Consider the following 12,273-nt stretch of genomic DNA (forward strand, 5'->3'; position numbering starts at 1 on the left):
CAATCAGCTGTTCACTGATCAACTTCACTTCTGTTGTCTGGATAAAAAGGCTGTATATGAAATCAGATTCTTAATTTTGAGGCACAGTCCTTCCAGGGCACACGGGTTGATCCTCTTTTTTAATGCAGTCGATCAGCTGGGCTGTGTCTCTGGTCCTTTTTAAGCTGAGCGTCTTTTCTCCGTCCGATCTTGTTCGCTGGTCTTCTGCGAGGAAACAACCGCAGTTCCCTTTTTTGACATTGCTTTTATAGTGCAGATGCTCTCACTGGTCAGCCCTTTGTTAGTCTTCTCAGCCATTGCGCAACATACTTTTGTGCAGTGCGTTAATGCTCAATACTTAGTCATGGTCATCGTGACTTTCTAGTGCTATTTTTTGGCCTTGAAGATTCCAGTAATAGCCATGCAGCTGACTGTAGTCTCATCTTCCCTTCCTTGCGTTGGTCTTCAAAAGATTCAGTGTCAGCTGGCTCTCGTCACTCCAAGTCATCCTGCAGTTCTCTCCCTAATCTGCTCAGTCTTAAACTTTACACAGTATTACACATTCCATTCTCAGCTTTCTGCATTTGTTTTAAAACACAGTTACAAAACCATCACTTCATTCTTTTTATTCATACATCACAAATGATCAACATTATATCTCTTTCATATATAGCTGTCTTTTAATTTGTTAATTAAAGATTACTCATTTCATTCAATACACTTCAAAAGATAAGACAGTTAATATGTGGCTCCACACAGGCCTCTCCAGTCTCTCAGTCCCAGAATATGAGAACATGGTTGTTTCACTCCCTACTGCTTCAACTGTGTATTTTAATAATTATTGCATGGATTACACAAAAGGATATTTTTATGGATTTAACTGTGAGCAGTTAATAAATGTTGCATGGATTATATGGAAAGATCTCACCTTATTTTGACAGTTTGTTAGCACAGTAGTGAAGTGTTTTGTATTTCCCAAACACAGCATGATGGCTGATGACCCAAAAGCTAAATGTTTGCCTTATCAGACCAAATAATGACCCATTGAAGCTTTGAACTCACTCAGCGGGGTTGTAGGTGTCTTGGTGGCCTCCCTCAGCAGTCTTCTTTTTCTCCAAACACTTAATTTGTGAGTATGTCCATCTTTAGGTCAATTTAGACATTTCTTAAAGAATGTTTTATCTAAACTCCAGATGATATTCAGTGTGTTGCTTGATGGACCAGAGATTGGACCTACCAGATCCCGAGGTTTTACACAAAACACACTTCAGCTACTTTCATGCAACTTCCATTTCTTCCACTGAGATGCTGCTGGCATTCGTTAGCTGGAACTCATTTTAAATAAGGTTTCCCACTTTAAAGAGGGTGACATTTTATGCAATCACTTTATCTTGTATATTTTTAAATAATTTGTACAAATTTTCACATTTGACATTCAAGTTTTTTCATGCCTTGTTAAAAATGTAAAACCACAAAAAGGATGAAACAACCAAAGGGGATGAATACTATTTAGAGGCATCATAAAAGCACTAGGGTCTAAATAATTGACACAATAGGGCATTTTTAGAGTGGGATACACCTGCCATGTGAATCCTCCCCAACACTCACTTTATCCACTCCCACAGAAGGCGAGCTTGCAGTCAAATATGTGACTTTGCACAAAAAAGAAAATTTATAATAATCTGAGCTGCATGTGAGCGTCATCATATCTAAACTATATTTTGGATGATCATAAACTAGACCCTGGACGAAAATAAAGTTTTACACGACAGAGATCTAATATAAGGACTGATTACGCAATTATGGACATGACTCAGAAATCTACAGGAACAGTTACTATTTGGGACTTCTGGGATGGATTTCTGGGATGGATTCTGTGAATATTGACCCAGTGAGGATACCAGATCTGTTAATCCGCTCTTTGGGGATATGCTCATGAGTCATTCTGTGTCTCGGCTCTGCCCCGTCTCTCCACCAGCCGGACTGCGGTGAACTGGGGTGGGGTGGAGGTGGGGGCACTTCTTTCTCGGAAACTGGTGAAGTTTTGCGTTTGGCGCGCATCCAGACTGCACGTCCTGGATTTACATCCTAAATAACCCTCGAGCATCAGACTCTACTCCTCTGTGACATAACAAATAAAATGCAAAACCTAATCCAGTGCGTCTCTGTCGATGCCCACAAACTCAAACCGGGAACTCCTTCGACGTGTTCAGGCTGAGCGCACCCTCGTCCACGCGTCTGTGATCATGACTTCGGCTTTGCCTCCGTCCAAGGCGCTTTACATCGGGATGGAGGTGGTGATCGCCGTGTCCTCGGTCATCGGCAACGTGATGGTGGTCTGGGCTGTACGCATCAACCGGTCTCTGAGAGACACCACGTTTTGTTTCATCGTCTCCCTGGCCTTGGCTGACATTGCTGTCGGGGCTCTTGTCATCCCGCTCGCTATAACCATCAGCATCGGGCTCCAGACGCACTTCTACAGCTGCCTGTTTTTCGTCTGCACGGTGCTCGTCCTCACCCAAAGTTCAATCCTTGCGCTGCTGGCCATTGCCATTGATCGCTACCTGCGAGTCAAAATACCCATGAGGTAGGCCTAAAGGTGAATTTCACTATAGTTTTTAATATTTTGTCTCATGTCTGGAGCCTTTGTGTCTGCTTGGAGGTAAGGGCGCTCAGAGTGAGTGTTCTCTCCAGTGTTTCATTTTAGTCCTGCAGCTTTCTGTGGTGTCTGGTAGACCGTGAGGGTTATTATTTTTTAACCAAAACATAATTCGTTGTCACATTAGTCTTTTGTAATAAACCAAAAAACCCACATTAGTCATACCCCTGACATGTTTAGATTTGAAATTAATCAAATTGAACTAAGAAGTTTGAGAGAGGCATCCTCTGAAAAGGTAATACAACAAGCAGTATCTATTAGAAATAAGTAATCTATTTTGTATATATTTTAATAAAAGTTCCATACACATATACAGTTTAGATACATAGTGGAAACACCTTTATTTGGATTAAAGCAGTTCAAATCAGCACTCCGGCATTGACACTCTAAAGTGGTAATATTACCTACAGTACAAAACAGAGTTTAAAAGTCATTTCTGAGTAATGTCTGTTTTATGAATGAAGATGAATAAAAAATATATTTATTTAGCAAAATCCTTTTGTTAGTCTGGTTTTAACTGGCCCGATGAGCAGATTTCAAAGTCTGGTGCCTAATCATAATTTTTGTCCTGACATGTACTTACGTTTTACTGAGAACTACCACTTTTGAGTTGAGGCATTGGACAATCAGCCATTAAAAGTCTGTCAGAGAATGCATGATTGGTCAATGGGCTCACGGTGGATGGTTCTTGGACTGGGTGATTTGTCAAGCCAGCAAGCCAACACACACAACGAAGCAAATGCTCATGTAAAATGACAGTCCGGCTCTGTCAGTAAAAGAACATAAATACAAGTTACAGTGACAATAATCAGGAAAGATTTATTATTAATTGTCTATTATGAGAATACTGAAGGTCTAACTGTTCAAGGTTCGGCGGGGCATGTCTGCCTGCTTTGTCGTGTCATTGACATGGTGGAAGATTATATAAACAAATTCCACAAAAAAATGAAAATATAATGACATCACAAAACTAGTAAATAATAAATCTTTTCCTAGGTATAAATGAACAGGCAGAAGTGGATTTTGATATGTATGGCTCAGTGCCCAGGGCACCATGGTGCTGAGGGGAAGGAGGGGGGTTACACTAAACATTTTATCATATTGTTTCAGTGTAAAGAATAAGGAGCTTGCCCAGGGCGTCCAGCTGTTATAGACATTAAAAAGTTTATCTTCACTTCATAGAAGCACAATTTACAAAGACATGTATAATTTAGTCATATTCATATTTCAGCGTTGAGTGAATTGTATTTAACCCTAACTTGAACCAAAGATTGATTTCCCCTCCCTAACTGTGGAGGGACATGCTTTATGCACTGATTGCATTTTATAGCTGAGGAGTTTGAAGACGCTTTTTGCTGATAAGGGCGATCCAAGATTTTTAATTTCTTTCTCACACTTTGCTGGTGAGCTTGGAACATATTTTCAGTTGCTGTGATAAGGGAAGATAAATTCCATGTTGCTCATAATATTTGCTCATGAAGTTCTTCTAACTGAGCCAATTAATGTTTTTTTTTACAATGATGGCCTATAAAAACCAACAAAGAGCAGGCTTGTGCAGGACTCAGTCATTGACTTGTATGGGTAAGACATTTCTCATGAGGTCTGGAGCTCAAAGGAAAAGACACTATCTTACATCTTCCTCTTAAGATGCAAGAAAACCACATCTTGTTACTGATTGACAGAAATAGCTAATTCATTATAAAGTTCAGAACTTCAAAGTCCAATTTACAGAACAAGGTATTGTGAACAAACATTGTGTGACTAGCATTCTGAGGCAAAGTACCATAGTAAGGTCAGACTATTACAGTGGGCTCCCAAGCTGAATACAAAGCTACAAACAACATTGTTTAGAGAGGTTTCTGCAGCGACTTTCATAAACCTGTAGGTTAAATGCCACTCAAAGGCTGCAAAAAACAAGCTTTAGTCAGAGAAAGTGATGTATTGGAGTTTTCTCAGCCATTTTACTGACTTTATGGTAGAGTTGCTTAATATCAGGAAAGCATGTAATTGCGATACTATTGAATATTATTGCACTTACAATATCAATTACATTTAAGTCACCTTTTCTATCTATTTTTCAGAATTTTCCTTTATCCAAATGCCCCCACCGTTCTTTAAGCTATAATATCTTACCACTAAAAATATATATCAGGTGGGAGCATCAAGCACATAGAAAGCCCATCCAACTGGGTAAATACAGGTCCTTCTCAAAATATTAGCATATTGTGATAAAGTTAATTATTTTCCATAATGTAATGATGAAAATTTAACATTCATATATTTTAGATTCATTGCACACTAACTGAAATATTTCAGGTCTTTTATTGTCTTAATATGGATGATTTTGGCATACAGCTCATGAAAACCCAAAATTCCTATCTCACAAAATTAGCATATTTCATCCGACCAATAAAAGAAAAGTGTTTTTAATACAAAAAACGTCAACCTTCAAATAATCATGTACAGTTATGCACTCAATACTTGGTCGGGAATCCATTGGCAGAAATGACTGCTTCAATGCGGCGTGGCATGGAGGCAATCAGCCTGTGGCACTGCTGAGGTCTTATGGAGGCCCAGGATGCTTTGATAGCGGCCTTTAGCTCATCCAGAGTGTTGGGTCTTGAGTCTCTTAACGTTCTCTTCACAATATCCCACAGATTCTCTATGGGGTTCAGGTCAGGAGAGTTGGCAGGCCAATTGAGCACAGTGATACCATGGTCAGTAAACCATTTACCAGTAGTTTTGGCACTGTGAGCAGGTGCCAGGTCGTGCTGAAAAATGAAATCTTCATCTCCATAAAGCTTTTCAGCAGATGGAAGCATGAAGTGCTCCAAAATTTCCTGATAGCTAGCTGCATTGACCCTGCCCTTGATAAAACACAGTGGACCAACAACAGCAGTGGGTACTGTGGGTACTTGACACTGGACTTCTGGCATTTTGGCATTTCCTTCTCCCCAGTCTTCCTCCAGACTCTGGCACCTTGATTTCCGAATGACATGCAGAATTTGCTTTCATCCGAAAAAAGTAGTTTGGACCACTGAGCAACAGTCCAGTGCTGCTTCTCTGTAGCCCAGGTCAGGCGCTTCTGCCGCTGTTTCTGGTTCAAAAGTGGCTTGACCTGGGGAATGCGGCACCTGTAGCCCATTTCCTGCACACGCCTGTGCACGGTGGCTCTGGATGTTTCTACTCCAGACTCAGTCCACTGCTTCCGCAGGTCCCCCAAGGTCTGGAATCGGCCCTTCTCCACAATCTTCCTCAGGGTCCGGTCACCTCTTCTCGTTGTGCAGCGTTTTCTGCCACACTTTTTCCTTCCCACAGACTTCCCACTGAGGTGCCTTGATACAGCACTCTGGGAACAGCCTATTTGTTCAGAAATTTCTTTCTGTGTCTTACCCTCTTGCTTGAGGGTGTCAATAGTGGCCTTCTGGACAGCAGTCAGGTTGACAGTCTTACCCATGATTGGGGTTTTGAGTGATGAACCAGGCTGGGAGTTTTAAAGGCCTCAGGAATCTTTTGCAGGTGTTTAGAGTTAACTCGTTGATTCAGACGATTAGGTTCATAGCTCGTTTAGAGACCCTTTTAATGATATGCTAATTTTGTGAGATAGGAATTTTGGGTTTTCATGAGCTGTATGCCAAAATCATCTGTATTAAGACAATAAAAGACCTGAAATATTTCAGTTAGTGTGCAATGAATCTAAAATATATGAATGTTAAATTTTCATCATTACATTATGGAAAATAATGAACTTTATCACAATATGCTAATATTTTGAGAAGGACCTGTATATCAGTGGCAGGCAGAATTTGCATGAATAACACTTTCTATAGAATACCCTAACAAATTTGGTACACAAGTTTTCTTTTGCAATTGTGATATTTCAGAAACTGATATAGCGATTTCAATTGCAATTAATGTATTGTGCAGCTCTACTTTATGGAAACTTTTTCTGTCAAAATTAAATGTTACCTTGTTTTCAACATAGGGAAAATTATAACCATTTTGTGGAAAATCAAGTTTTGTTATGTATTTGAAGTATGTGCTGTTTTTTGATGCACACTGGTTTGCATAGTGTGTTTGTATTGGGATGAAGGTCAGAATCTTCATCAATGCACACAGAGCATCTGCATAGTGTAGCATGAGATTGTGTAATGCCATTATAGAGTCATTGCTGCAACATTTCAGTATTACCTGCTGTGGGAATTGGGCCTTTGTGGTATTTACACTGACTCAAGGTTGTGAGGCTCATATTGCTGAATTTTTGTATACCTCTAAAATATGCATATCCTCTTATACCACTAAAACGCCAGGCAAAACAATAATAGTACAATGGAGGTTGTTAACTCCTACAATTTGTTTTATAACCTCTGGCAAATTTACCCACAGAACCAAAACAACATAGAGAGGATCTCAACATTGTGTCAAATTGGCAGTTTTTTGAGAAGTAAAAATGATAATATGAAAAATTATTTTACATATTTTCTTGGTTGGATAAAATGACATAACCTTTTTTCTCACTCTGACTTTAAACCATCCATCCATCCATCCATCCATCCATCCATCCATCCATCCATCCATCCATCCATCCATCCATCCATCCATCCATCCATCCATCCATCCATCCATCCATCCATCGTTAAAATCAGACTAAGGTTTTCCCATTTAAGTTTCCTGTTAAGTTTACTTACATTTCCTTAGCCTTTAGTAGAATGGACTCTTTCTTGCTACTTTGAGGCCCAGCTTTGTGCTGTACACTGCCATGCAAAGTTATTCACTCCACGTCACTGACACAAACTTTAATGAATTTATCTTAGTATGTTCTGAAGGGAATTGGCTACTCTAAATTTTCTTTAGGATTAACAAAGTAATGGGCATGAATGCAAATGCATTCCACACTTTTCAGTTTCCACTTTACTTACTACAGAACCTGTTTGTCATGGTTTGAATGGGCTGTGGTCTCCATTCTTAGCTGCTGGTGCATTCCTGGGAAATTTTAACAAATCACCAAGTGTGGGGTCTTGAGATTACTTTCAGAAATCAAAATAGAATAACAAAAATCATTGGTGAAAGCATATTCATGCTATAAAAATGAGATAAAAGTCGTACTTACAACTACAGTCATATTCAAAAAAATATTTTTCAATGAGGATTGCTTGTAAGATTAAGAGTCAGTCATTTTCTACCGCTTATTCCATAGTGGGTCGCGGGGGAGCTGGTGTATCTCCAGCAGTCTATGGGTGAGAGGCGGGGTACACCCTGGACAAGTCGCCAGTCCATCGCAGGGCAAGATTAAGAGTATTTTTTGAAAACAACAATCATTAAGCAGGTACAAAACATACCTTTCAAAAAGCCCACATTTCTGTATTAAAATAATTTTCTTTATTGGTCTGATGTAATATTCTAATCTTAAATCTTAAATGTTGCAAATGATGTAAGCAGAAAATGATTATTAACAGAAAAAATGCTTGAAAACATCAGTTAGTGTGCAGTTAATCTATATAATGTGTTTCACTTAAAGAGCTAAGTTACTGAAATAAGTTAACTTTTTAACAATATTATAATTTACTGAATGGGTCTGTACATAGAAATCAGTATATTGGTTGTTGAGGCTGTGTGTGCTGCCATTATACTGCGGCTCATTTAGATTACTATTAATGCTTGTATTCCCGACCAATATTTGGAGTAATAAGTCCTTGCCGCTTTTGCTTTGTAGAATGAGAGCACAGAAGTTAGAGAAGTATCTAGAGCTATACACAAGGAGATTGTATGGCTAATGCTCTTATTAAACACATTTTTAAAGCTAGTCAGTCAATAATGATTCATCTCAAATAAATAAAAATAGTTACTTTTTTATTATATTTTTACCCACTATGGAAGAAGCGGTATAGAAAATGACTGACTGACAAGTATTTTTTGAACATCCAACTTTATATACTATGCTTGGCTTATTACATAAAGTCCTTCAGAATGTATCAATTTAAGGTACAACCAACTTGTAACACAACAGCTGGGTAAATCCTGGTAAGTAGAATAATTTCATCGGCCTCACATTGGGCTCTGGTAACATACATTTCCATTGGCTGATAAGATTTTTCAGATAAGAATAAGTAGTAGATTCCTTAGCAGTAAATAATGTCTATCCTCTAGGAACAATTTTATCAATGCCTCACTTTCTTCTTTGTTGCCCTAGTTACAAGCGAGTGGTGACCCCTCGGCGAGCTGGGACAGCCGTGCTGTTGTGTTGGCTGGTGTCCATCATAGTGGGCCTCACGCCAATGTTCGGCTGGAACAACCTCCATGTTCTCCTTAACAATGGCACATTGATCACGGAAGAGCTTGAGGTGACCTGTGAGTTTGAGACAGTCATTAGCATGAACTATATGGTCTACTTTAACTTCTTTGGCTGGGTCCTGCCTCCTCTGCTGCTCATGCTGGCCATCTACGTAGAGATTTTCTACATGATCCATAAACAGCTCAACAAGAAGGTAACGCTGGATTATTCAGTTGAGTAATTTGCTTTTTGTTACAACCACAAACGTTGATGCTTTAACAGGTTTTCTTTCAGGATTGCCTGGGAATTAGCTCCATCCATCTTCTCCTCAACCCTGACCATTTCTCTGTGCGTCCTGAAAAACAGCATCACCACAGCATGATGCTGCCATCATATTATATAAAAGGCTCAATGTGTTCAGTGCAGAGTGTTTTTTATGCCTCACAAATGTTTTGTTTACTGGCCAAAAAGTTCAGTTTGGGTCTCATCGATCAGAGTACCTTGTTCTGTTTTTTTCCTACATGGCTTGTGGTAACTTTAATTGGAACTTCTTATAGATTTCTTTCAACGATGGTTTTCTTATGGCCAGTTTTTAATAAAGGTCAAATTTGCATTGCTAATAGTTGTCAGGATCAACAGATTCTCCCACCTGAGCTGTGGATCTGTGCAGTGCCTTCAGAGTTACCATCGACCTCTTGGCTGTTTTTCTGATTAATTTTCTCCATGCATGGTCATGTCTTGGTAATTTTGCTATTGTGCCATACCCATTTTACATTTAGATGATGACCACAATTAAAACTCCAGTTAGATACATTAAAGTTTTTGGTTGTGCAAAAAAATCAAATGCTTACTGTTACTTTAGCTAGGCAGGTGACACTGATTATTGAGCTTCATTATTTTCCTTAATGTGTTTGCAGGTGACAGCAAGCCACACGGATCCCAGGCGTTACTTTGGAAAGGAACTTAAATTAGCAAAGTCTCTTGCACTCGTCCTCTTCCTCTTCGCAGTCAGTTGGCTCCCACTTCATATCCTCAACTGCATCACTCTCTTCTTCCCTGGTTGCAAGACGTCGATGTCCCTCATTTACATTGCCATCATTCTCACCCACGGCAACTCAGCCGTCAACCCCATCGTCTACGCTTTCCGCATCAAGAAGTTCCACACAGCTTTTCGAAAAATCTGGAAACAGTACATGCTCTGTCAGGACCCCATCGGACGTCTTCCTCAGAGAGGGAGCCAGAGAGGACAGAGCCGAGAGACGAGGCTCAGGCAGAATGATGATGATGACGATGTTTGACCTTTGGGAACTAATTGCAGCACTGTGTTACCAACAATTTTTAAAGCAGTTGTTTACAGATGAGGAGAGACTTCATGCTCAAGGATCTGCATACCACAATGGTATGGAGGGCACCAAGGGACATCAGAGATGCGAAACATGAGTTGAAGGATTTTCACCATCTAACATGCACCAAGAAGAAAGGATTAGAAATCCCCTTAGAGATCTGCTGTCAGAAATACAATGTGGGAGACTTTTCCTTTTCCAGCAAAACTGAGAGGATGTCTCATGAGAAAGCAGGGCTTTTAGGACCAATCTGTTGGACTAAAATCAATAAGTGCATATATGTAACACCAGTGGTACCATAGCATTGTGTATTATATTTGTTTATTTAAACTACAATTCATGGCATTTAACATGTAAAAGAGCTCAAATATAATCATCTAAAATGTGTGCTACACTGAAATGTTTCATTCTGTGGCCTTAAGGACAAAAGAAACTAAACATCTGTAACATCTGAGTGGAACATTTTTTATCTACATATTCCACTTCTGTCTTGCTTTGACTCTTTTTTCATTAAACCTCAAATGTAAGCTGAAAAAGTTAATGATAAAGAGGAAACCGTTAACTATTTAACAGGATACACAAGCTACAATTGTTATGAGTGAATTTTGACCATGCTCAGGGTCTTCTTGTTTTCTTGAAGGTAATGTTTTCCCCACCTTCTGGTGCTGCATAGGTATTACACCAGTTTTTATTGTAATCCCACAGACTGTGGAGATGGAGATCATTTGTTTTTAAATGGAGGGGAAAAAAATAGATCAAGAAAAATATCTGGAGTAGTGTTGCCTGGGATTATATAATTGACAAAGTAACTAATACTACCTAATGACTCCTTGTTTAGATATTTTTGGACACTGTTGGAAACTCATGATAAATTTTCAAAGTTTACTCTCAATTTGTCCAATCGACATCTTTTGTTGCATTTTCCTTTCAAGGCAGACATACTTTGATAAGTGTTGCTCGTGTAAAGTGAATCATAATCGACACTGTATTTTGTGTACATGGTAAAATATGACTGCAGACACAAATATTATGTATAGAACTGTATGTAACTAACACATGCATGGATGGTGATGGGGGACCCTGTTAATGCTTCATCTTACTACAGCTGCGCATTGCCAAATCGCTCAGCTGTTGTTTGCAAAGATCATGAGTCCAACCTCTAAGCACCTGTCCTTTAGGATAGAGCAAAAATGTTGAGGTATTTTGGATTGTAGTGCATTATTTGCATTCAAATTTTTAAGCATCAAAATTTTAACTATATTTTCTTTTTTTTCTCAGAGAAAAATTTACAGTTCTTTTACTTGTACTTCTCTTACTATATGATGCTGTTAAGGCAGTCATGGGTGAATTTGTTTTTCTCACACCTCTATTATTTGGCAGACAATGTGTGCATAAACGAGGGGCTTATGAAAATGAATGCAGGAAAGATAAAAATGAATCAAAGGTTTACACTTTAGAAAAGGTTGCATTTAGGCAGAAACCTTTTCTACAAAGTACAGTATGTGGGTATTACAAAGAAAAAACATAAACTTAAGCACTCTCATGTAACTAGACTGAGTGTATTTTTAATCCTGCAACAGTTATAATGAATACTGTCTGCCTGATTCCTTTCTTTCATTTCTTTGTGGTGCTTTTATTGCCCTGATGTTCTTGATTTTTTCACATTGCACTGAAAAAATGTCAGTGTTGTGGGTTTGGAGGCAGGACCGGGATGCAGAACATGGCGAAGAGGCCGCATGGTGAGTAGATGAAGTTTAATAATGAAACTGAAGGTGAACTTACAGAAGGCAGGCAGGCAGAGTACAGGCAGGCTATCCAAAAGCACAAGTTCAGGAGGCAAAACAGAAAACAAACCACAAGGAGAAACTCTGGAAGATAGCAAGGGTTGATAACGTAAGGAACCAGCAGGGAACAATGCAAAATAGAGAGCTTATAAGCTGAGGGAAGTGGAGTATGGACCAATGAGACAGGGAGGCGGGTAATCAGAGGAAACATGAAACAGGTGTGGACCAGGCTGCAGG

At 39.2% G+C, this 12,273-nt stretch overlaps 1 protein-coding gene across 2 annotated transcripts; it reads left to right on the plus strand.

Moving 5' to 3' along the window:
- The first annotated feature begins 141 nt into the window (after window positions 1-141).
- On the plus strand, window positions 142-11,856 carry LOC124856648 (adenosine receptor A1-like). Of its 2 annotated transcripts, none has more exons than XM_047347331.1 (3): window positions 142-2,566; window positions 8,829-9,141; window positions 9,827-11,856. In XM_047347331.1, the coding sequence occupies exons 1-3, from the start codon at window positions 2,151-2,153 to the stop codon at window positions 10,205-10,207; spliced, it is 1,110 nt and encodes a 369-aa protein (XP_047203287.1). In that variant the 5' UTR covers window positions 142-2,150; the 3' UTR covers window positions 10,208-11,856. The 2 variants fall into 2 exon arrangements, with proteins under 2 accessions (XP_047203287.1, XP_047203288.1); XM_047347332.1 differs by having other exon boundaries at window positions 147-2,566; window positions 8,829-9,123.
- Window positions 11,857-12,273: the final 417 nt, after the last annotated feature.

Source organism: Girardinichthys multiradiatus, chromosome 20, assembly GCF_021462225.1.
Source record: "Girardinichthys multiradiatus isolate DD_20200921_A chromosome 20, DD_fGirMul_XY1, whole genome shotgun sequence".
Taxonomy (NCBI): domain Eukaryota; kingdom Metazoa; phylum Chordata; class Actinopteri; order Cyprinodontiformes; family Goodeidae; genus Girardinichthys; species Girardinichthys multiradiatus.